Consider the following 24,236-nt stretch of genomic DNA (forward strand, 5'->3'; position numbering starts at 1 on the left):
TTCTTCCTTAACTACTCTCTTTCCTAGAATCTAGAGCTGTCAAAAATAAGGTTTGTTCTTAAATGTCTTATTCTCACTTAGATCTAGTATGACATTTATCTGTATTTTCAGGTGCTAGCAACTCTTCACTTAGTTGATCTCTTTCCCAAAAGCTAGTATTAAACAAATGTACTTTGGTATCTCAATTCCTTTAAACTGTTTCAATTTCATCTCCTAGTTTAACACTTCACTTTCGTTTTCTTCCCGCTTATATGGCCTATCATTCCCTGAACTCTGCTATCTGTAATGTACTTGGCCACCCTTATCTCTTCCAGGCAAGCTTTGAGTGACTACGTATGTCTGGCTGCTTCTCCAGACATTAAGATGTTTTTCAGTTGAACTACTAAAATTCCCTACAAGATTAAGTTTTTAAACCAATCACTCTTTCATGGCAGTTCTCGCTATTTGAAACTGCAACAGTCCACATTAGACTGCAACCTGCTGTTTAACCAGTGAGTTGTATCACTTTTCCTTAGCTTGCATGCTGTTGTTTTTTGGGGTTTTTGGGTTTTTTTTGAAAGTGAAATATATTCTAGCTTGAATACAGACAAGTATAGTGTCTTATTTTCAATAACAAAACATGGAAGTCCAATTATATTGGGTATTAAGAATGACTGACATCTTAAAGGCAGAATAAATTGAAATTTTTTTTTCTAAGTACGGGAAGGGGTACAGAGCAAACGTGCTCCATGAGGCAGGTCACAGAATCAAAGCCACAAACCTTAATGCCAGCAGTAATGGAAATCTATGATGAAAGTTCCCAGACCCTGTTTTTACAGACACTAACGAGCATCTTTTGGTAGACAAACAACGTACACATATGGAGAATGACCCACCTTCCCTCCAATGTCTGATGCCTTCTTGAACTCAAGAAAGGCAACGTTAGTTGACAACAGTAGTCAACGACAGCCCCACCATCTGAACAACACTTGCTGGGTTTTTTCCAATCCAATCCAAACCCAAGCTGTTTCAGTGTTCAATATGAATGCACATAATGACAACAGCCCAAGTGCTGTTACTAGCATAGGGAATTCTCAACATTAATCACTCTAAAAAAATGGCGGCAGATCTGAAGCTGGGTTATGCTGTCTACAGGAAAACAGCCTAGGCTTGATGCACAGTATAGATAAAGTTCCACATATTCATTAATGCCAGCTATTATAAAGCATGACCCCATTTGCTTTTGTTAACATTCTATGCTTCCACATTTTATGTGCTACAAATATACTTACATCTTTTGCCATGTTACCAAAGACTAAAAACCAGTCGTCGTAAAATCTTGATGGCTGCAGGACACAGGGACAATGCTATTTTCTGGAAAGCAAGCAAAGACAGCACCAGCTATAAAAAATGAAAGAAGGGAAAGTTTTTACAATTGAAATTACTGGCTACTACCAAATACAATTTAGGTTTCTTTTTGAAAAAAACACGTTTTTAAAAGGGAAAAGTTTCCCATCACCACCTTTTCGTCCCTTGAGCCCCACGCTCACGTGTGGGGGGCACTCCTTTCCCGACGGCGGGGGTGAGTGAGCTGTGCCCTGGCAGAGCCCTTCCCCCAGCCCGTGCCCGATCCCACGCGAGGCCGGTCCCTGTCCAGCTGCGCCCCTTCCAACACCGAGCGCTGGCCGCGGGCAGCGATCACGGCCTCCTCCTCCCCACCCCCATTTCCAGCAGCAGGCACAAGTAGGCCCCAGGGGCAGCTCCCCCCGGGGCCTTCCAGCCCCGCTTTTCTCCTCCTCCTCGCAGGCGGACGGGCCGCGGCCACACCGGGCGGCACAGACCGGCGGCCGCCCCCGCGCCGCGGGCACCCCGCGCCCGTCCGCGCCCCCCAGCCGGGGCCTCACCGCCCGGGCAGAGCCCTGAGCCCCGCGCCGCCTCCCCCCGGCAGCGAGGGGCCGCGCTAATCGCCTCGGCGGCGGGGGCGCGGGCAAGGGGGGACGCGCCCGGCGGCACCACCGGCGGCCGCGGGGGGAAGGGGCGGCGGGCGGAGTGCGGGTCCGCGCCGTCCCCATCCTCATCGCGCCCGACCCGCCGCCGGCGGCGCCCCCCGCCGCCGTCCCACGCACCCCCCCGGTGCTCCCATCCTCGGGCGCGGGCTGCCCGCACCTGAGCGGCCGAAGGCAGAGAGAACCGGCTCCATCCCCCGCCGCCGCCCCGAGACAGGGACCCGGAGCGAGGAGCGGGAGCACCCCCCGCCCGCCGCCGCCGCGCTGCTGCCGCCGCTTCTGCTGCTGCCGCTGCGGAGGCGCCCGACTGCACATGTGCGGCGGCTGCGCGGGCCTGGCGGGAGGGGGCAGGGGCGGGGGGAGGCGGCGGGACACCGACAGCGGCAGCCCGGGAACAGGGGAGGGAAGCAAGGAGGGAGGAGAGGGCACCGGCAGGGACCGCCTTCCCCCCCCGCGCTCCGGGGGAGGGGGTGCAGGGGGAAGAGGGTCTCCCCCGGCGGGCTGTCACTTCCCAGCGCGCCTCTGCCCCCGCCGACCGCCAGCCCGCCGGGCTCCCGGCCGGCCGCCCCCGCACGCCGCGGCCCCGCACACCTGCCCAGCGCCGCTGCCGCCGAGGGGCTGCCCGCGGGAATGGGGGGCGATGCGGGAAATGAGCGGGGACGAGCGAGCGCAGCGACCTCCCCCCTCCCACGGACCCTGGGCGCGCGACCCCGCCACTCTTCCCCTGTCTTTTTTTTTTTTCTTAATAAAATTAAAAAAAAAATTGAAACTTACACTTTTGTGCGTCCCCCTGACGCTGCGCGCTGACGTCACGGGCGCGGCGCGCCTCGCACGGGCACACGCGGAGCGGCCAAGCCAACCCGCCCGCCCGCCGCTCCAAGGCGCGGAGGGAGCCGCGGATGGAGCATGCGCGGGATTTTCGCGCCTTCTTCCGACTCCCCGCCCGCCCCGCGGTGCCGAGCGGTGCCCGCGGGTGCGGCCGCGCTGCTGGCGCGGAGCGGGACTCGGCCGTGCGGTTTCGTTGCCACAACATCCTGCTGCCGGTGCTTCCTCATCGCGTTTTGTCCGGCCGTTACTCGAGCAAAGTTTCGCTTGCAGCGATCGTTGCTAAAATTAGGGATTTTGTGGTAATCCAAGGGAAAGTTTTCCTTTGGGCGGTTGCAGCTCTCAACCTTGCGTCCAAAACTAAAGTACCTCGGGGCTGTGCAGCCTCTGCGTGTAATGACGACTGCAGGAACAGAGCACGTTAGCGAGGGTTGTGCGATGTAATTACATCATTGTCCTGTAAGTTTTGGCAAGAAAAAAAACCAAAAAACCTGCAGCGTTGCTGAGGGGCTACAAAGGCAGGGCCGTAATGGTGGAAACTGCAGGGAAGTAAGGAAAGCTCAAGAGCTGCGTTGCTCGTAGGAGTGGATGCAAGGCTGTTTGATGGGGAGGAAGCTATGCACACTTCTGCACGCAAGACCAAGCCTGCATGGCACAAGGTTGCTCATAACGCAGTGAAGAGGGGAGCAGGAAGTAAAAGGCTCGTTCTTTCGCTAAAATCATGCTGCTTCCTGGGGAAGAAGACTAGTTGGGAATAGAACACACGACCAGCAGAGCCACTCCATTGCGGCAGCAGACAAATCCAGCAGAGAGAATGCTGGAGAAGATGGATTTCACGAGTCGACAAGATTAGCATTTACTTTTACACCTTACTTTTTCTTTTTTGAGATATTGAATAGTTGTGCTTTACAATTATAATTAAACACTACGTTCATTTTCGTGATAAATAGCAGTCTTCGGAGCTTTTAATTAACAATAACCCCCCACTTGCTGCTCTAGGGTTATTATCCTATTTCTTCATTCCTCTTGATTAAGCTTGACGGCAGTGGACATCGAAGAAAGAAGGTGATAATAAAAAAGTGTTTCTAACTTTGTAACTTTTCAGAAAGCAGCAAAAACTTTCACACACAAAACCCATGAAGCACCATAAGCCAGTTGCAGGAAAAAGTGCTTCCTGAAAGACATCTCCAGTTGATAGTGCTGCTCTCCACCCTCCAGGTCGTATATACTGTGCCTGAGGGTTCAAACTATCTATGTATCTCACGTCCCTACCCACCCACCCCCCCCTCTTTTGTTTTACATTAATTCTTGTAGGAAAAAAGCCTTGCGAGTCAACTGGACAAGCACAAACAAGAAGGAGTGTCCTAGTTTGCTAGAATTTTGATACATACTAACTGCCCAAACACGCCCACTCGTGGGTGGTGGTTCTTTTCCCCTCCAGCCGAGGGCTGTTCACAACTAATTTGAAGTATTTGTACCAGTGAAAAAACTTTTCACACTTGCCTAATCTCTGAGCACACCGTTTTCAGGTATTTTGGAGCTTTAGGATTTCGTTTCTGTTTGTAGTGGTGCAAGTCTATTCCACTTCACAACTGTTTTCTGGGGACTGCCTCCTCCTTTTAAGGGTGCTCGAAAAGCAGAACAGATGATAACTTTAAACAGCATCACTGCGGCAGGACTGCATGACAGACGTGAGGAAATTGTCTCAAGAGGTCATCTAGTCTATAGGCAGAAAGCTACAACAGATGCCAGAGGACATGCACATGAACTGGGAGCCATGCAATCTGAACAATGTGACCACTGTGACATGTGCAAGCTCATGAGTTAATTAAAGACCTCATGCCAGCTGACCACCTTGTCAGCATCTGGCCTCGTCGGGAGGTACCACCTTCCAATTCTCAAATTTCTACTCTATTTTAGGAAATAAAAAATACTGCTTGGTATTATAAATTTGAAAATTTTACAACTCCCTGATCTAGGTTTTTTTCCCACAAGGCAGGATCAGTTATCCCTAAGTCACTCTTGTCACACCTTTGTCCAGTTTGTTGTCTCCAGCAAGCAGGAGGCTTTTCTAGTCCCACTGTCCTTAAGGGTCAGTGAGTTCAACCCAGCAGTGGTAATTACTCAACAGAGACTGTGGGAGAACCCAAGGAGCAAATCTCCTGGGCTACTGAGAGAAGTTGGTAAAGGCATGCCTTTCCCTTCTGCATCTAGGGGCTGAGTGGGCTACACATCTCTGAGCCCTTAGGACATCTCACTGTCTCACTGTTCTTCCTTCTCCCTTCACTGTGTTGGCTCCCTTGTTGTCAGGTCATCAAGAGTGGATGTCTGATACTTTGCTGCTCCTTACAAGCTATTGCATTTCCCACAAAATAGTAACGCTGTTAGTGTGGCTTGTCTCTCGTCATTCAGGGATCCCGTTTCCTCCACCTTTGGCACTGCCCACATACTGGAACACTGCCAGGACTGGTTACAGAGCAGAACTATGGATTCCTTCCCTATACAAACCCCAGGAGTGCTTTTGTGGTTTGACTGTTCTTGGGTTCGTTCCAACAGGCAAGACCACACTAGATTCTCACCCCCTCCATCACGCACCACCGTACAGCACTATTCTGTCATACAAGGCACCCCCACATCTCTCTGCCTGCAAAGCTGAGGATGTCCAATCACAGAACAAGTGAAGTACAAGGCATTGTGAGGATGCTTTTCCTCATATTTGAGAATTATAGGAAGTACATATTCTTACAGCTTTTAAAAGGCTATGTAGTCCCATGGACTTAGTCCACCATCACCACATTCTTGAGCCATCCTAGACCTACATCAGTCAGAGTTCCAGGAAACCACCTCACAGCTCCCACAAATACCTTCCTACTGACAAACTGAAGCCACCTGCTCTATATGGGATAAGCCACAAGTAGGGTGGTTGTGGGTCCATATATACTCATCTGACCCCAGGGCCAGGGAAACGGCTCACAAAAGATAAGCACAGCCCACACTACCAGCTTTTAAACTACTTTGGTTCCTTTATCTTTACAGAATGACCACAGGGATCAATTAAGGGGTAACATGCAAGAACTCAAATTTTCAGAAAGCCATGCAAAACAAACACAGTTAAATCCACATATAAAATTAAACAACCAACCCCCCTCTGAAAAAATGAATCTCAACCCCAAAATAGGTTAGCTGAATGAGTTGCAAGTAAAGCACAGAGCAGACCTTCCTTTTCACTCCCCTTAAGCTCAGCTTGGCCACAGGAATATCCTCTCATCACTTAATCAGGTTTCTGCTCTGTATCAGCTTCTCTGTACTCAAATGATGCTGATCATTAGTTAATGAATGAGATAGAACCTCTGTCCAACAAGCTGGAACAAGAATTTCCAGAAAAGACCTTTCGTTCTTCAAGAAACCTTCAACAAATCAGTGGATTTTCCTTTCAGGACTTCTGGAACTCTGCTTTAATTTTATCTGCTTGACACAGAAAGAGAATGTTCCACAGTACAAGCATAAGGTTTCCAAAAAGCTGCAATTATATCTAAGTGGGCTGGTTATGCAATATTCTCCCCATTTTCCATACAGGAATGAGTGATCATTCAGGAATAAGGTCTGTTGTTTCTATCCTAAGATCATATCATGAGACTACCTCATTTGGACATGGAATTATGCATGGAGCCATTATTTGCATTTCAGGAAACATTTACGGTATCTCAATATACCTCAAGATTTCTATGCAGCAATCTCAAATATCTGATTGTAAACAAACTTACCATATGTCCAATAAGGTTACTATTTTGCACTTACATCTAATATTGAACCAGGCAATCCAAGTCTATGTCAACAAAGAGGCACAGAACACTGGTAGTCACATGAGGCTATTTCTCTTTCCCGAGTTCTCCTAAAGCCTAGCCAAGCTGTCCTGCTTCTGGCCAGGATAGAGCTTTTTTCACAGTAGCCGTGAGGGGGTGGAACCTGGTGTGGGTATGTCTACCTCATTATTCTATACCATCTTACGTCATTGCCAGAGGCAGGAAAAAGGGGCTCCCTCTCTTACTTCCAGGAAGAAAGGCGGCCCCTTCCTGTGTGGCGGGGTGGGGAACTGTTATTGTCTGGGGGGGCTTCTTTGTACACTTTTGTTATTAATATTGTTGTTGTTACCATTTATTTTCTTATCTCATTGCTGTTTCCAGTAAATGGTGCTTATCTCAACCCACAATCTTTCCCTTTTGTGCTTCCAACTGGGGGCAGAGGGGAAACAACTGACAGCATGGTTTTGGTGAGAGCACTGAATTGGGGAATACCATTCCTAAACCATGATACAAGTTTATTTGGAAGAGAACTGAGAGAGGTGAGGCAACCAGTAAGGTATCTAGATGCTCACTTTCCTTTTTTTTGAACATGGTACCAAAAGAGCTTTTCACCCAAATCTTCAAAAAGATAATCAGGAAAACATTTTTTTTCTTTTATGAGACACAAGCCAACAGCATTTCCTAGTCTCCTTCCTAACTGGAGTTCTCTAGAGAACTACAACTACCCACAGCAGTTTATTTAGATAAAAGTTTTACTCATCACAGGCGTAATACATTGTATAATTGCTTCAAGGGCTAACTAAGTGACATAATGGAAACCATACAGAAGTCTCTACCATGATCTGTCATACCTTTTTTACCCCCTGAAACAGGTGGCAAACTACATGTGAAATAAGCATCTTTCAAAGCCAAAAGGAAGCACTCATGAGAGATGTCTGTATTTCATGCAGAAACTATGAGCTAGGTTAGCAGGTAGAGTAAGATTTCTCTCCTTAAAACAGTTAAGAAACAAAATATTTAAGTGAGGCACCTGGAAAAGAGTAAAAGGACTGAGATAATAGATTGTTAAATGGACCCATAAAACTTGAACTGCTCCTCTATTTTGAATAAAAATACTGAAATTCACCAACAAATTTTTATTTATTTGACAACAAGTTTTGAGTTTCTTTTCTGTTATGGATTCATTTTGTAAAAAAAAAAAATTCATTTATAGGGCAGCTTTTTGCTCTGCATATGTCTGTTTTGCAACAACTTTTGAAACCATTTGAGGGGAGATGGAATTGCCATACATTCCTCCAAGCTTTATGAAGCATTAGTGCCTAGAGGGAAAGCCCCAAATCCAGTGAGGAAGAACTCAAACATGATGATCTCTACCCTGTCCCACCAGCACATACACGCTCCAGATCAATCCAAGCTTCATTTGGACAAGCCCAGCAGATGTCAGAGAAAACACAGAAGAAACTGAGGCTGCTATGGGGGAAAGAGGTATAGAGCACAAAAATCCATCCAAAACTTTGTTTAGCTACTTGGAGGACAATTTTCATTTTAATTGGCATTTAAACCTCATAACATGCATTTTTTCTAACCATTTTGCGGTTATCAATGTTATTTCAGGTAACACTGCAATACCGATCTGAAGAGTTAATGGATCTTAAATAGTATTTGTTTTAGCAGATAAACCTCAAGATGATTCTTAATTGCTTTGTCACAGAGTAGACTATAGCCTATGAGTAAGCTTACTCTATGACACTTAAAGAATGGGCTTTTACAAGACCTATCTCACTACATACAATGTTTTAAAGAAAAAACACATTTAAGATCACATTCAAAACATTGTTTTCTAAAATATCATGGTACTTTAAATAGACTAACAATTTATTAAATGTAAATGTAACTTAAAGGGTCATAGAGCAGCAAATACACATCCAGTCTGTTGTTTCTAGTTTTCTGCAAGTTAATTTACTTAAAATAATTTCAAATCTAGAATAGTGTCAACTAAGACCCAACCTCCAAAGTTACAGAAGTGCTATTTTTCACATCTAGTTGAAATTACACTTCCCAGTTTTATTAAATTTCTTTTTGATTTAAAAAAAAAGAAAACACCCCGTAAACCATTACTGTAGCAGCAGTTAGCAACAAGAACAGGTAACAACTGTCAGTCTTCAAACATAAGTTACGCCCTTTTTACTGTCAATTTTTTGTCAAATATGTAAATAAATACAAGAGCTAACACAAAATATACCACTATAAGAAAATATATTATATGCTGAAATTTGGAATAAAATATCATGCAGTACTGGCTGCATGATTTGGAATATGTAATTAACTGCTTGGAACTGATGTTAAACAGTTAAACCTCTTCTTTGTGTAGAAGACCACTCTTTTATTCACCACGAGAAATTTGTTTTGTAATTAATTTTATACTGCTATATTAAAATCCGAAATGTGAAAATGACTCAAGTCATTTAGTGAAAGAAGATACCATAGGCACCATAATATATATATATATTTTTTTTTTTTCCCTTTTTGAACAAAATCTGGTGATGAACCATCATTAACAGGATGAAAATTAAAAGGCACATTCAGGCAAAAAAATAATCAACATAGTTTGCATGACGCTATATTTTAAAAAAATAATTTATGCTCTGAATAACAGACTGGATCAGAAAAAAATATTCTAGCAGATTCCAATCTGTCAGAGTTAAAGTAAATTTTGTAAAAGGTGTGCAATTCAAATGATGCAATTACCTTCAGTATTGAATTTTGTTTTGCTTTAAGTATAAGCAGTATAAGGCTTATAACCAAGTGCTTGTTAAGAGGACTGACTACTCAACAGGTCTCGTTTTCTGAGTGCATAAAAATCAATGAGCAATGAAGATGTTTTCCTTCCAAGAGGACATATTGTTCTATTTGTGCAAAACTTGATCAAGTACTTGAGCGTCTTTCAGGTCTTGGAACACATTTCATAATTGCAGCTCTCCACAGGGCAGGAGCAAGTAAAAGGCTTAGAGTAGTCACACTTAGAATAAGAAGATAGACCTGCAAAAGGCAAATAAAAGCCATTACTTCTCTTGGCTGCGAGGTTGTACAAAGAAGCGACCAGAAGTTTGGTGAGATTAGACTCTTCTAGACAATATTTTCAAAAGACTTCACCTGTCTTCCTAAGCAACTTTGCATATTGCTACAAAAGCAAACAAGTGCATGCTCAAATCATCTAATTACCTGTTTACCTGGTGTGAAGATACAATTGCAAAAACATCATTATGAACTTATAGAAAAACAATTGTTTGTATGTATAGTTAAGTGACCAATTTTGAAAATTCAGTATTTGTTAAAATGTCAAAGGCCAATTATCACTTTATTTAAAAAACTAAACAAAAAACCCCAAACACACAAACCAAACAGACCCCCAACCAATCAAACAAATAAAAAAAACTCCCACCACCACTCTAAACTATTGTGGTTTAGTGATAGAATGGCAAAGTTCACTGCTAGTTCACTTATCAACAGAAAAAAGCAAACAAAAATCCCTTTAAGTCATACTGTACATCTTCTGGAAAAAAAAGATCCTAACTACATAGTCTAAATCAGTCTTAGGAGTGGCAGGAAGTAGTTTTGAGGTCTTAAGAAAAAGAATGAGTTCAGGAAATTTCACAGCTATACAAACCTACACAGTAGATAATCATGTGAGAATAGAAAAAAATGAAAGCCTAAAAGCCTCCAAGCTCAGTGGGTGGGCCCCTAAACTGGCTCTGTGATCCCACAGAGATATCTTGAAACTCTATGCAAACATGCAATATTTGTAACTCTTAATTATATGAAAGAGTGAACGTGAAAGTGAATCACCTTTACCTACAAGTAAACATTGTGTAAGTTTTTTACACGTGCTTTATTTGGAATTGGTTCCAACACTATGCAGTCCACTTGCTCATATAATGAAAACCTTGGAGCACTAGGAGAGTATGTTTTGTGAGCAGAAGCACAGAGGACAAAGCAGCTAGTACTAGAAAGTGAGGTCAGTTGTTGTATCTCTATAGCCATAATTTACTTAATTTCGTAAATCAGACTTCATCTTCAAAAAAAAAAAAGTAACATTCTCACAGCTTCAGTATAAAACTAAGTTTAAGGCTTCTTTCCTGGGGAACTTTTTTCATGACTACTGAAAACATTGGTTGTTTCTTCTGTGGAGGATTTAAAATGAACAAGCCTTACAGGTTAAAGTGATTACAAGTTTATTTGCTTGTTTAAATGTCAAGGCAATTTTCACAATATCTGCTCTCTAGTTCTTATTTACTGGTATTTCCTTCTTCAAATCCTATATTCTCTCTGTATTGTATACTCCTATACCTCTTTCAATAGCTGTATCAAGATTTTAAAAGCAAAGGCCTCTCAGTCTGTGTCGCTTGGGTGCTATCTGCAACTCACTGCTCACATAATTAAGTTGTAAGTGAGAGAAGTTAAGGTAAAGCATTTATATCTAAGCTATTTAAAATATTAAAGTACAGTATGAAACAAGTAAAAACCAGCACTAAGAACCCTATCAAGGACACAGAAGTATCCATTTGTATAAGGGTTGATTCTACTTTTTTACAGTTGAGAGGTGCGACAAAATTGGAGTGCTTTGGTATTTCAAATACTGGGATTTTGTATTACAGTGTAAGTTATTCAGGTGCAAAAATGAAGTTAATAACCACAGAACAGCTTACCTCCCGAGATATGATCCCTGCTCTGCGTGCTCTACTTCCCAGAACAAAAGAGAATTCACTGACTTGGGCCAGTCCTGCTGAGACAATCCACTTGATATATTGGCTGGTCTTTGGAAGAATCAAAGAAAGGACAAGCACTGCCAAGACAAACTTTCAAAACAGGGTTTTTTGAGTTATTGTGGGCTTGCTTTGTTTGTTTGATTAGATAAAAGAAGTGCAGTAAATAAAACAGTACTATCTCTGTAAGATACATAGCATCAAATACAATAATTTTGGACATAACATAAAATAATGGACTTCCAAGTGTGTCTTCTGTATTAATGTCAAAACAGACAATGTACATTGCACATTAAAAAGTAGCATCTTCTTTACTATAATAAAAACACTTGATAACTGTCACAAATACCAAGGTAGAGAAATAGATGCTTTTCCATGTGTAACTTACTTTTAACATTAAATAATTTTCTTTTTAAATACCTGAAGAATATTGTATCAACTGTATTCTAATCAGTAAGATTCCTCCAAATACAGATTTACAGTAGTATTCTCTGTTAAATCAGATATTCAGCTCTTGCATAGAATTTTCTTTAGCCCATGCAGCACAAAGATTACTTAGATTATTGAAGATTAAAATATTTTTTAAAAGCGTAAAAGAAAATACCTTCATTATGACGACAGACAATGTAAGGAATAGCAAGACTGTGAGTTCATATATTACAAATGTGGGAAAAACATGAAGTCCTAGAAGGAAAGAAAACAATATTGCACAGTTTGAGGCCAATATCTTACTATGGTAATTTTCTGGGTTAATAATATATTTAATTGAAAGACTATAGTCTCAAAACCAATCAAACAGAAAGCCTTAACTTACCTACCAACCACTTGATCACTAAAGCCCTAACTACCTACTTGATCACAAAAGCATTTCCTGCAATATCCAGCCCTTTTTTCCTTTGGGGAGGTTCAGCACAAGAAATATTCCCAAATGAATTAAGTTGCATATGACTGATGGACAAACACTTTTAATTTCTAAAGCTTTCAGTCTTCCACACCAGCCAACAATACAAAATCTGAACTGAAACACACATCTAATGAAAGCTATAAAAATCCCACAGGAAAATAATTCCATTGTTCTGCACAGTCACTGTAATATTTTGCTAGTCATTTAACTTTTTTTGTACAATATGGTCATGGACTATCACAGTGGAAGGAACATGTAACTCAGTATTTGCATACTGACTACATATATTTGACTATAGCTACAACAGAAATCCAAACTGCTTCATTCTATGACCCTCACTTCCAAACACTGAAAGACACCTGAACTTGAAAAGTCACTTAGACTGGAATCAGGTAAGGCTATAAACCCCTGAGCACGGTCTAACAATCAAGGAATTACAGAAAAACCCATTGCTTTGATGTTGGTGGGGTTTCTTTTGTTGGAGTGGATTGGCTTTTTTGGTTTTTTGCAATATTTGGTCATTCTAACTTGGTAATTATATGAAGAAAGGTAACAAGAACCACAAAGACTGCAGAAACATAAAATTAAATCCTGTTAATATTAAACATAAGAAAAAGAAGTATTTGTTGGAGAAGTCCTAGAGTCACCAAGGAATAATCTTACAACTAAGTCCATTTTTATCTCCTGAAGTATGAGGAACTTGTGCAGGCAAACATAACTGTGGATCTTTGGAAGCTCGTTCCTTTTTCATAAAAATTTCTAAAAGGTGAAATCAAAATAGTGGTGGTGTTCTCAACAAATTCATAATAGTTGGCATTTCTCCAATCCAGTTATTTCTGATGAAGGACAGGAATTTAGCTTTCTAAAGCATAAGGCATGTAAATCAATGCTGTAAATAACTTCTTATTTTAATGTGGGACAGGTTTCATTAATTTTCCCTCCCTATAGTGCAGAGCCAGACAAACTGGAGAGGACCAAGAGCTGTCATCACTTCCAGACCTACAGTAACTTCACAATGTTTTGTCTGTATGCACATTCAATTGCTGATGGAAACGTTCTTCAAATACACCAGGGATCTTTACCCAAGTACCACCCAGTCAGCACGCACACACCCTGTTTTATTTCTCGATTTCCTTCCAACTACTGAAACAGAAATGCAAAAGACTGGCAAAGTAAGAGGAGAGATGGCAGAATAAGAGATGAACATCACACCAAAAAAAAGAAATCCACATATATACACAGATGCACGTGGAAGGGCAAGTAGCTCCTCTGTATTTTCACTGTATATCACATACACAGTGCTCTTTCACCTTTAGGCCGATCTCAGAAAATACATGAAAAGCAATTAGAGAAATACAGCCTGTAGCAATGGCATGTTTGATAAGAGGGCCAACTCTGCCACATCTAGAACTGAAGGTTTCCACAGTAGGCTATAAATAAAACCTAGTGCTCTCATCACTACTGGTGGCACTACACGTTCAGTTCTGGAGCACACAGGCAGTCTGAAGTCCATTTGAACTGCTGCCCAATGTGGAGATTATTGCTATATTCCAAAGAGCTAAAGCACAAACCACAGCTGATTTCTGTACCAATCCTTTGGAGGCGAGTGTCTGCAAGGTGAAAACAAGCCTAAACCTGTCACATACACTATTCTGAGCAGACAAATCAACATCCCAGAAACCAGACTTTTTTTGAAGGAAATAAATCTCATTGTAAGTGATTTTTATGGTCAGTATAGACCTTTGCCCCAGTCCTAGATGAAAACCCAGGGTAAGGCCAGAAGTCATATCAGACTCCTATACAAGCACATGAAACCTTCCTGACAACACAAACACCATCAGAAAGATTAAATTCATAGGCAGAAGGTGTATGAATATGGCCAGTTATTGCAATGGCTTTGATCAGATTTCAACTAAGTTCAGGAGTAATTTTGAAATCATTCTCTAACATGTAAGAAACACTTCAAATAACTCAAAAACGTCAGCAGCGTCATCAGCACATGTCACATTGGCCAGCAGTCAATAGCTAGGATAACACTTAGGTACACTTTTACAGAGCTGACCATAAGCTACCGGACTTCAGCTCTAAGCAGTGTTCACAAAGAGCTGGAACAGAGGCCTTGGGGTGCATCGATGTCAAGCCAAAAAGCACAGTTCACTCATATAAGTTGGTATATATTCTGTGGACAATTACAGGCAAGACTTTGCACATTCTTTTTATAAGTACATTTTTCTTAAAAAGTACTCCCTCTTTCCTCGATTAGACAGATTCTACTGATCTGCTGGACAGCTTCCTAACAGCATGTGAATATCCAAACATCTTGACCATATCCTGGTTAGATCCAACATCAAAAAAAGCAATCTTGGAGATCCTTGACGGCAAACGAGTGCAAAAATCAGAACTCTGTGGGTCAAACTGGAGCCAGTAGAATTAATTCTGACACATCCTCAAGACAGGACATCACTCAGAAAAATCATGTTAGCTATGCATTGAGATGCTGTGTCTACTAAGAGTCCTAATGAACCGAAGATCATAGCCAGCAAACGCAATAAATGCTACAGCCCTGGCCAGATCATTAAGGAGCAGAGCAGAAAGCCAATTTACTTCATATCTCTGCAAAGGGTAAAGTCCTTTTGATTTTAAGTTCTGAGGGCATAAAACCTTCAAGTTTCATTGTGTTCCACGCAGGAAAACAAAGCAGTAGAGCTGCATGGATAAAGAGAAGGCGATGCATGCCACCTAATGAATTCCAGTTGGGACCTTCCTTTGATTTTTCTCAGATTCAACAGAAATGTTAAGAGGCTCATTGGACAATCCTTGTGTGCATGTTTGTTCTGGACAGTGATGGTGCTGTCAGTGTCAGCATCACCCATCTTCCGTAGCAAAGGACTGAGCTGTTAAAGGGTTTTCAGCATCTTGTATTCAAGGTCCAACACAGACCACAGGAGTTACCCAGAAGGGAAGCACGGAACCTGGCAGGTGGGTACATCTGTACAGCCAACTGAGAACACACAACTTGTCAGTGGAAATAATCTCTCACCTCACCAGTGGCAGAGAGGGTCCTGATGCCCAGTTTCAAACTCCATACTCCACATGTACACTAAAAAAATTGGAGCTTTTTTAAAACAGTCAAACAGTCTACTCAAAGATGCCTTCCATCTTTCTAAAAAGTAACCAAAACAAAATCAAATGATGTATGGGTAAAGATCTGTGTACTAGGGACCAAAACAAAAATGAGGAAGAAAGTGCCCAAATGTGGCTCTAAGGGACTGGTCAAGATGTTCCCTCAAAACTCCTAGTGAGGACAGAGACTAACAGGAATTTTCTAACCTCAGCAGGTGGCATGAAGAGCGCCAGGAACCCTGAAGAACATCCAGAGGCCTAAATGAATGTACAGATTGAGCTTAACTCAAAGTGCAGCTGTTAATGCCTAACTGCAAAGGTGCATTATTCCCACAAATGCACCCAAGCGCAAATTTGAAAGCAGTACCATTGCACAGGTCAAGCTTAGGGCAGGTCCACTGCTATGGATATTACATGAAAAGTACTATTCAGCTCAGCTTTTAGGCACCAGAAGGATTTCTGTAGTGAGAACAGAAAAGCAGGCTTTTAAGACAAGCAAAATAGGAATGAACTTTTCCAAATGACATACTTACAGTCACTTTTCAATTATGATAATTTTTCCATTTGTGCCTTTATTCTACAGGGACCAGAAATGATACCACTGCAGTGGTGTTCCTCAGGATCTCAAGCGTTTCTCTATATAACTGCTCTCTATAATATGATTGCTGCATATAGTAACAAAAAAACCTTCTCGTTAGGCAGGGGGAAGAACCTTTCCCTGTGGCTCTTACGTAATTTCACATAGTAAATCTCTATCCATTTATAGATAGATATAATTTGCATGTGTACATATGCAAGTAGGGAGCAAGCAAGAAGTCTTTAAAAAGAAGTCTACTAAGAAGAAAAATTCAGGACTACTTTTTATTCTACTCAGGTTTTCTTTGCAACATCACATTCACTCCTTTTAAAACCTACCTCTGTGCGACCCTACAGAATTTCCTGTTAAGCACAAAATTTAAAAGTAACTGAAAGGGAGAGGGGGGGCTAATTTTTATTTGGGGAGGAAGGGGATTTTGTTTGAGGGTGGGGGGTTTTTAGGGTTTTGGGTCTTCTTTCTTTGTTGATTTTGGAGGGGTTTTTGTTGGTTTTTTTGTGTTTGGTTTTTTTTAACAAGCAAGCATTTTCACATTTTGCCAGAGGCCTCTAACATAGCTCTTCTGATTTTTTAGATAATTTTCTTCTGAGGCAGGAATAATGCCCATTTTCTGTAAAATCACACCAACTTGTTAGGAAATTTTCTTTTCTTCCCTTCTTCCAATTATAATGGCAACAACTGTTAAAAAGAATTTTTTTCATATAATTCTGTAACAGAATTACTAAAATAATTTCCTTAGAGTACAATGTAGGCAGTATAGAGTGCTGCTAGCATGCCAACTGAGGTCTTGCTATTTTCTTGTACTCTAGCGAAGTCTTATCTCTAGTCTTAATTTATGCAGCCACAAGAGCGTAGGACAGTATTTTTGTTCAGTCCCTTGTAAAATTAACTTTGGGCTTATAATCACTTGTCATGCTTTGTATCCCTGATAACACTATCCACTCCATCACCATCTTTACTGAAACACATAAACAACTTACATCTGTGAGCATTACTCATCCAAGCTTGTCAGTTATATAGGCCCAAGTTTCATCACAGCCCACCACTTCCCTCCCATTATTAAAAAATAAGTTATTCAAATAAACATATCTATTACTAAGTAATCTGACTCATCATCAGAAGCTATTAGCATGGGCTGGATTAAAAAAATATTAAAATAAAATTAAGACTGGCAAGCATAGCTATTTCCTTTCTGTTTTGACAGCCACCAGTTTAGCTTCTGTTACGAAACAATAAGTATCACACAGGTATATATGGAAAAACATTAAAATTATGCTGATGGTGGGACTTTACTGTTATCTGAATAAATACATGGAGATAAAAAGAACAATAAAAAACTTAAAATCCTACCAGAAGAAAAACCAAGGGTGGTGTTGAAAATACCCAAGCCCAAACCCTAAGACTTTCTGAGTAAACATGGGTTGAAGAAAGTTGGATTTGTGCACCGGGCCACATCCAAACCTCCTCTTAGACACTGCGATGTTCCCGGCATTGCAGGACATGCATCTCCTATACAATCCACAGGGAGAGGCAAGTACTTTCACAGGGCCTGTCTCCTCACCTGCTGATGCCAAGCACTTCAGTAACGCGTTCCAGTTTCCCTTAGACGAAGTGTATTGGGACATGCACAGACAGCTAGAGAGCATAGCAGTTCAAAAGGAAATTACTGATTTACTGTAAGTATTCTGAGTTAACTCCTTTTGGATATCAAGCATAATGAGTTACTCTCTCATCTTATGCATCAATGCTGCATTTCAGTTGGCATTCAAGTAGTGTCTGAGATACATCCTCTTTCAATTATTTTTTCCCTGCATTGAGAACATACAGACCACCCCCTCCCAATTAACCTTCTAAAGAAACAAGCTATAAAAAATTATGGTATTATGACGTTCTGCTTCTATAGAAAACCAAGTCACAAAAATCTGAAATCTACTCTACCAATTGACTCAAAATAGTAATACAATTTTAGTAAAAATTACAAATACAGCTGCTGGGAAGACAGAAGAACATTCAAAAAAACCCCAGCAAATCAATGCCCAAACCAAGACCTTTTTGTCTTAAAATTTTTAGTTATGTGTTTTAAATAGGATCATTTCAGAATTGACATTGAAAAACTGACACTAAAACAAGACTTGGGAGTACAACATGGAAATGACTTCTGAAACTGAATGTTACATTTAAAAATAGCAGCAAAGGCAAACCAATACTGTGGTCAGCTAACAGCGTAGTATTTTAACAAAGTACAATCTATCTCCTCCCCTCACATTATAGACAACATTTTTTTCTCCTCACCCACACTGTAAGCAATGTTTTTATACATTGTATGTATTTTATATAGTATAGATATAACATTATTTAATATTATATATAAATATAATATATTTTAAAGTAAGTTTTCTTGGAAGTTACCTATAGATGCAAAGAAAATGATGGCAAGAAAGTCACGTATTGGTTCAATACAGCACATAATCTCCTCAGTAACCATGTGACCCTGAGAAGAGATCAGAGCTCCGGCTAAGAAGCATCCCAGCTCCATTGAAACATCCAACAGCTCTGTGATCTGTTAAGGAATAACAGAGAATCTATTGCTGAGTGACTTTATATACCATTTCGCAGTGAAACTATAGAACTTTACATTATACGAAATGCAGGAAATTAGTATGTCTTCATGCAAGTTCAACAACAAACAGAATTCAGTGTACATATTTCAGTGTTGTGCAGTATTGTATTTATACAGAAGACTCACAAAACTAGTTTCTCCCTTTCTGTTACCTCCTTTCCCACAAAAAGAAAATTTAATTTCTTAATCTACATTGTAATGCTTTGTGTTGCTCTTAAGGACAGCATCTGATTTCACATGTCCAAGAGAGACTATAACATCTTTGGAGTTGGGGTTACATAACACATGGAGGCTGTGAAATAAAGCAGTAAGAACAGCGTATTTTCCAGTTGTCAAACAAGAGGGAAAAAATGAAAATCTAAGCTTGTATTTGGGAGAAGAGTCTCAATCTAGCAGAAGCCCCCGGCATAAATTACATTTAATTACTGTAAATTTGGTTCAAATGTACCTGTGTGCTTTACTGAACAGGGATTCATTTAAGTGTATGAAGTAAACTGCTGAAATGAAGCACAATGTCTGCTTGAAAGAATTCAGACTGCTTCATTGTTTTTTAGTATTTTAATGTGGTACTAGAAGATGAGATGAAACACATGTAAAGAGACTAAACAAAACACAAAGCCAACTGCTTAAGGCAATGCCTGGAACATTACAAAAAAAGCAAGCAGCAATTCTCATGTATGGTATGGTATAAAGTATGTTTTAAAATACTTCAAAATCATGCAGCTGCAGATGGTCATCCTGCTGAGAAAGGACAATGCTATTAATATTAATAGAACATTTAAAACCGATGACTTAATTTTCATTCTAATTTAGATTAAGCAAGAATACACTATAGTACATTTATGGACACCATTCATCATATCTTGAACAGTGCTATACTGTAAGATATGAAACAAAAACTCAGGTGATGTGAAACTAATGGAGGAGTGCAAAAGACACAATAAACAAGTCTCCACGCTATGCATAAAATGCCATCTAAAAATAATCCCAAGACTTTTGTGTATTGAAGTATTAATGTCTGAATGCTTATCACATACCTGTATTTGTAATAACACTCTAATTTATTGCAAGATACTTAAGGTAACAAATTGGTTCTGTCAACTAATATTAGTTGCTGATCATGCAAAGCAAACAAAATAATGTTATTCTCATTTTAAAACAAAAGGAATTTCAGTGCTTTTCAGAACAATTTGAAATTTTAAGAGGGAAGAAGGCAATATATACATAAAGGATTTAAAAATCACCAAGAGATGAATAAAATAAAGGAAACAGATATGAATAGGAAACATTTAAGTTCTTCTCAATCATACATTAGTTGTTTCAAAAGTCACACCTCTTGTGGATGATTAAGATCCAATATAGCCTATTCAAATAAAGTTGGAATTATTTTTACTACTCAGCTATAATCTTCCCACACTTAAGTGTTATCAGCTGCAACACAGTTCTACATTAAAACTTCTATAGCTAGTATTTTAAACATTCCCTTGGACAGGATTAGGTTACCATATGAGATGCAGCATATCTTGTACCAGAATTGCACGATACTGCACTGTTGTGAGAATCAATCTTCAAGCAAGGAGCAATTTGAGTGTGAAAGAAACATATTTGTTCAGAAAGCATCAGACATAACTGGAGTAAACAGCATGTCTAACTGGGAATTTGGTCCCACAGCATAAAAACTGAATTACATTCCTTCAGTCTATAGCAAGCCAAGTGTGAGCTCAAGAGCCTGGTAAAAAAATAGGCAGATTTTGCTATTTCTTGTCTAGTCTCTGGGTACCACACAACTTCAGGTCTACAGAATCTATAGGTCACTCCAGATACAGAAAAGTGTAAAGTGTATCAGAGAGCAAGAAAAAACCCCAAATTTACGTAATTTTAACACTCTCTCCCCTGCTCCAGTTTGTTCTTCAGATTTACAGAATCAACTAGGTTGGAAAAGACCTTTAAGATCATCAAGTCCAACTTTTATATGTAGCTTTATACATACATTCCTTTTACAATTCCCAGCTTTGTCTCTGGCTGTCCCATAGTATTACCTACAAGTGGACACATTTCCTCAGCTAAAACTGTAGAATCAGGGTTTATTATATATAATGTAAGGGCACATGTGCACACACATACTAGAGGACTTGTTTTACTGGCAGGAAGGCATTCAGAGCAGAATTTCTTACATAAGCAAAGCCTGGAAAGTATTGAGCGTTTAGTATTCCCTCTCTGCTTGCATCACTTCTAATGTTCCGCCTTTACCAAACAGGGCTTTAGCAATTACTAATCCCTGGGCTTTGCACTGTCCTCTTCCCAACTCTTACACTACAGAAAGCTTTTTCAGTCAAAATTATGTGAAAAATGTTGTCAGTTTATATGTTTTCCTCAGTACAACTTAGTTTTCAGTTGTATTCAAAGATCCCATTTTACTCTAATTCAGAAAGGATTGCTTTGCTTTCACTAGAATATTGGATTTTTATGTTCAAATGTTCTACCACGTCAATAAATAAAGAAATAAACATTACTGCTATAACATGTTCTGTGCGAATCTCAACCATCTGTTCAGCAGTTGTTTTGCTTATATTCTCTAATGGTGTCTATCTTCTTGCCTCTCTTTAATCATCATAGAAGCTTAATGAATATGGTAAACCAGTAAAATTAAATAAAATTTTGGTGGAAATAAAGGTATTAGAATTTCAGGCGTTAGTAATTTAAATCTGCTCAAGAGTAAAGAGGTGAATTTTAAGCTTGCATTTCAAGAAAGTAAAGCCATAATGGAAATGGAAACAATTTTTAGTGAACCTTGTAAAAACCTCTATCTCAACTGTATTTTACAAAATAATTAACTAGAATATTTGAAATTAAAGTTCTTCCTTAATCTTCTTTTAATTGATAGGAAAGAGTTCATAAGCAGGTTATAAACCATTGAAAAGTACATGAAGCTAAGAATGATATTGCAGTACTAGTAATGATACCCATAAGAAATTGCAGAAAACCCCCTGTACGTATTCATATGTAAAATACTGCAATAACATCACTGTATTTTCGGTATGTAAAGCAAACTGGCAATTTCCCTCCGTTTGCTGTCACCATCCTGGGTCAACCATCAGGCAGTGAAACCAGAAGCCACTTTTCCCCGATGTGTATGCACAGTCCTATAAACTATAAATGTATAGTATAAATGTAACTGCTGTCCTTCTTGTCAGATCCGGTTTTATATTTTTCCATTTCCCCAATAACATTCAGCAACTTCAGTTTCAAAACACAATAAAACTGACTACAGTTGTCCTGCAGGTGTCCAATACAGCACTTCATTATCAGGACAGCATTTAAAACAATTTTCCTTGTAATGTTTCCGTACATACAGAATATGAAAAAGCAACACTACACCAGTGAATGCTCAGGCTGACATATTCTTCAGCTGATCCCAGTAAGTATCTCGACTTACAACTACAAGTTTGGCCATTGATCCTGAATGGCCATATTTAAAACTGTAAGTTAGATTTGTTCCTTATGTGGTAATTCAGGAGAACAGTTCACCAACAAAAACAAACAAACCAACCAACCACTATATGCATATCCCAAAGCTTGAAAAGGAGTTGCTGAAAGTGTAATAATGATCTACTGAACCTACTGAACTGAAGACAAGGTACATGATTCAAAGATGCACAACTGTCTCAGTGTCATCTATACTGTTACAGGATTGGCACTTGACACAATCCCCACCTCCCAGCCCCGATCTGCCTAACCAGTTGAAGGATAAAAGGGAGGGGAAGTTCAATTATTTCTGAGAATACTGGGAACAGAAAGGGTATCTTAAGCTCCAAGTCTTACTAAAATATCTGTTTCAGGTTTAACAAGTTGCAATGTTATTCAAGTGAGCCAAGCTCAGAAATGCTCAAAAGTCATGACCATACACAAAATCTCCTCAACTGACAGAATAATCCTTACAAGAAAATTCCTTACTCACACTGCAGTATAGGAACCTCTTCTGTCTCATCTTCCCTCTTGTTTTCTCATACAGAATTTGCACTTACTGACAAGGAAATGGCAATTCTTGTTTAATTAATCATCTGAGATTTTTCAAACACAGGAACCAAGTAAAATAAATTAAGTTTATATATAATGAGCATTACATGTCCTGGTGCTACACATTAATCCAAATACAGAATAAGCTTAGCTGGACACCAGAAACACAGCCAACACTGAAGCACATAATAAGTAACTATATGCATGAGGCAGGAAGACCATATCATTCCTACTCTCTTCTTTGTGTATTGGAAAGGATGTGTCCTGCAGAGTAACTCACAATGCTAGATAGTGAGTTAAAATATTTTATTTACAAACATATCTCAAATTTTCTAAATGGAGCCACAGAGCTGTCGTTGGTTAAGGACACTAAAATAGGCACTCTCTTAGTGCTCCTCTACAAATTCAAAAGCATTTTTAGAATTGCACCAGTACAGAGAAGTCAGTGTTTGCAGATTAATTATACAACCTCCTTCAATATTTAGACTTGGCTTTCCAATGAGAAAGATCTTTGCAGAATCCATGACAGTTTAATTGTTTTCCTACCTGGCACCCGAAAACCTTAATCTCACCTTTCCAAAGACATGCAACATTTTTTTCAGCTTAGATTGTGATCACCCATCCTATGTTTGTATTCCTGACATAGTACAGCATCTACACCAATTAAGATTGGTTTTCCAGAAGATTTGTTTGTTCACTTGTACAACTCAACAAGCAAATGATTTTTTACTTTTTTTAAATTTGTGTGTTCAAACTATAACAAATCTATCAGTGTCAGTGAATATCAAGCACTTCAACTGGTTCACTGAAGTTGCCTGTAGTAAACTTTGTACCATTCCCTTCGATAAATCATTGATCAACTTCAAAAAGAAAGAATTTTGAAAATGCTGAAGAAGCCTTCTGGTTTCGCAGTATAAATCCAATGAACTCAAACATATTCTCCCCTCCATGTTTGTATACACATATGTATTGTGTAAAGTCATGTAGACAATCTCCTTGTATATTTGAAACGCAATTTGGGTACAGTAAGCCCAATTCTATGTAGGCCATGATTTTAATTAAAAAGTAAAACTGCTTCTGTGGTTTGTTTGCTGGTTTTCATTAAAGTTGTTTTACAAGCGTAATGTTTGCTTGTTAGACAGTAAAAAGGAGAAAGTAGTTTTGTTTCTTTTATTAGAGGACACATTTGAAATATGAACACCTGTTTAGAGCAATGGCATTTTTAACTTGTACAACAGAAGTCACTAACTGTAAAGCCATGGTCTCACTAACTACTTTTCAACCTTCTTCCCGAAGAAGGTCAGCTTTCCCTTGTTGGGCTGCAGTAACTAAGCAAATACCCCTAGAAAACAGGCACAGGAACTTTTGGGCTTAATTATTCTTAGAGGATGTAACAGTCTGCACATTCAGGATAATGGAGTGTCAAACCCACAACATTATCAAGCAACTGTCACATTCTGCTCTCCAGCAGTATAGTTTTTCAGAGGGCTGAAATGTGAGATAGAAACAAATAAGGAATATTCAGGGAAAAATGAACCACACCCAATAGGGTTAATCAAAATCTATGAACCTTAAGGCACTTCTCTCCTTTCCTAACTTCA

General features: G+C 39.9%; 2 protein-coding genes across 10 annotated transcripts in view; both read right to left on the reverse strand.

The window, feature by feature from the left end:
- The window catches only part of TFDP1 (transcription factor Dp-1), a 41,009-nt gene extending 38,155 nt beyond the window's left edge, over positions 1–2,854 (reverse strand). The window contains exons 1-2 of one of the 6 annotated variants that reach the window (XM_048327401.1): positions 2,760–2,854; positions 1,272–1,353 (exon numbers count right to left, since the gene is read on the reverse strand). In XM_048327401.1, the coding sequence (XP_048183358.1) occupies positions 1,272–1,283 (12 nt within the window). In that variant the 5' untranslated portion in view covers positions 1,284–1,353; positions 2,760–2,854. Of the gene's footprint in view, positions 1–1,271; positions 1,381–1,501; positions 1,578–2,145; positions 2,264–2,759 lie in introns of those variants that run through there. The other 5 variants (XM_048327400.1, XM_048327415.1, XM_048327384.1 and 2 more) reach the window with 5 other exon arrangements.
- Positions 2,855–7,734: 4,880 nt separating this feature from the next.
- TMCO3 (transmembrane and coiled-coil domains 3) overlaps positions 7,735–24,236 on the reverse strand; it is a 33,986-nt gene continuing 17,484 nt past the window's right edge. For 2 of the 4 annotated variants that reach the window (XM_048327441.1, XM_048327451.1), the window contains 4 exons: positions 18,408–18,558; positions 11,981–12,060; positions 11,320–11,469; positions 7,735–9,652 (listed from right to left, as the gene is read on the reverse strand). In XM_048327441.1, coding sequence (XP_048183398.1) covers positions 9,539–9,652; positions 11,320–11,469; positions 11,981–12,060; positions 18,408–18,558 — 495 coding nt within the window. In that variant the 3' untranslated portion in view covers positions 7,735–9,538. The other 2 variants (XM_048327461.1, XM_048327472.1) reach the window with 2 other exon arrangements.

This window comes from Corvus hawaiiensis, chromosome 2, assembly GCF_020740725.1.
Source record: "Corvus hawaiiensis isolate bCorHaw1 chromosome 2, bCorHaw1.pri.cur, whole genome shotgun sequence".
NCBI classification, from domain to species: Eukaryota; Metazoa; Chordata; class Aves; order Passeriformes; family Corvidae; genus Corvus; species Corvus hawaiiensis.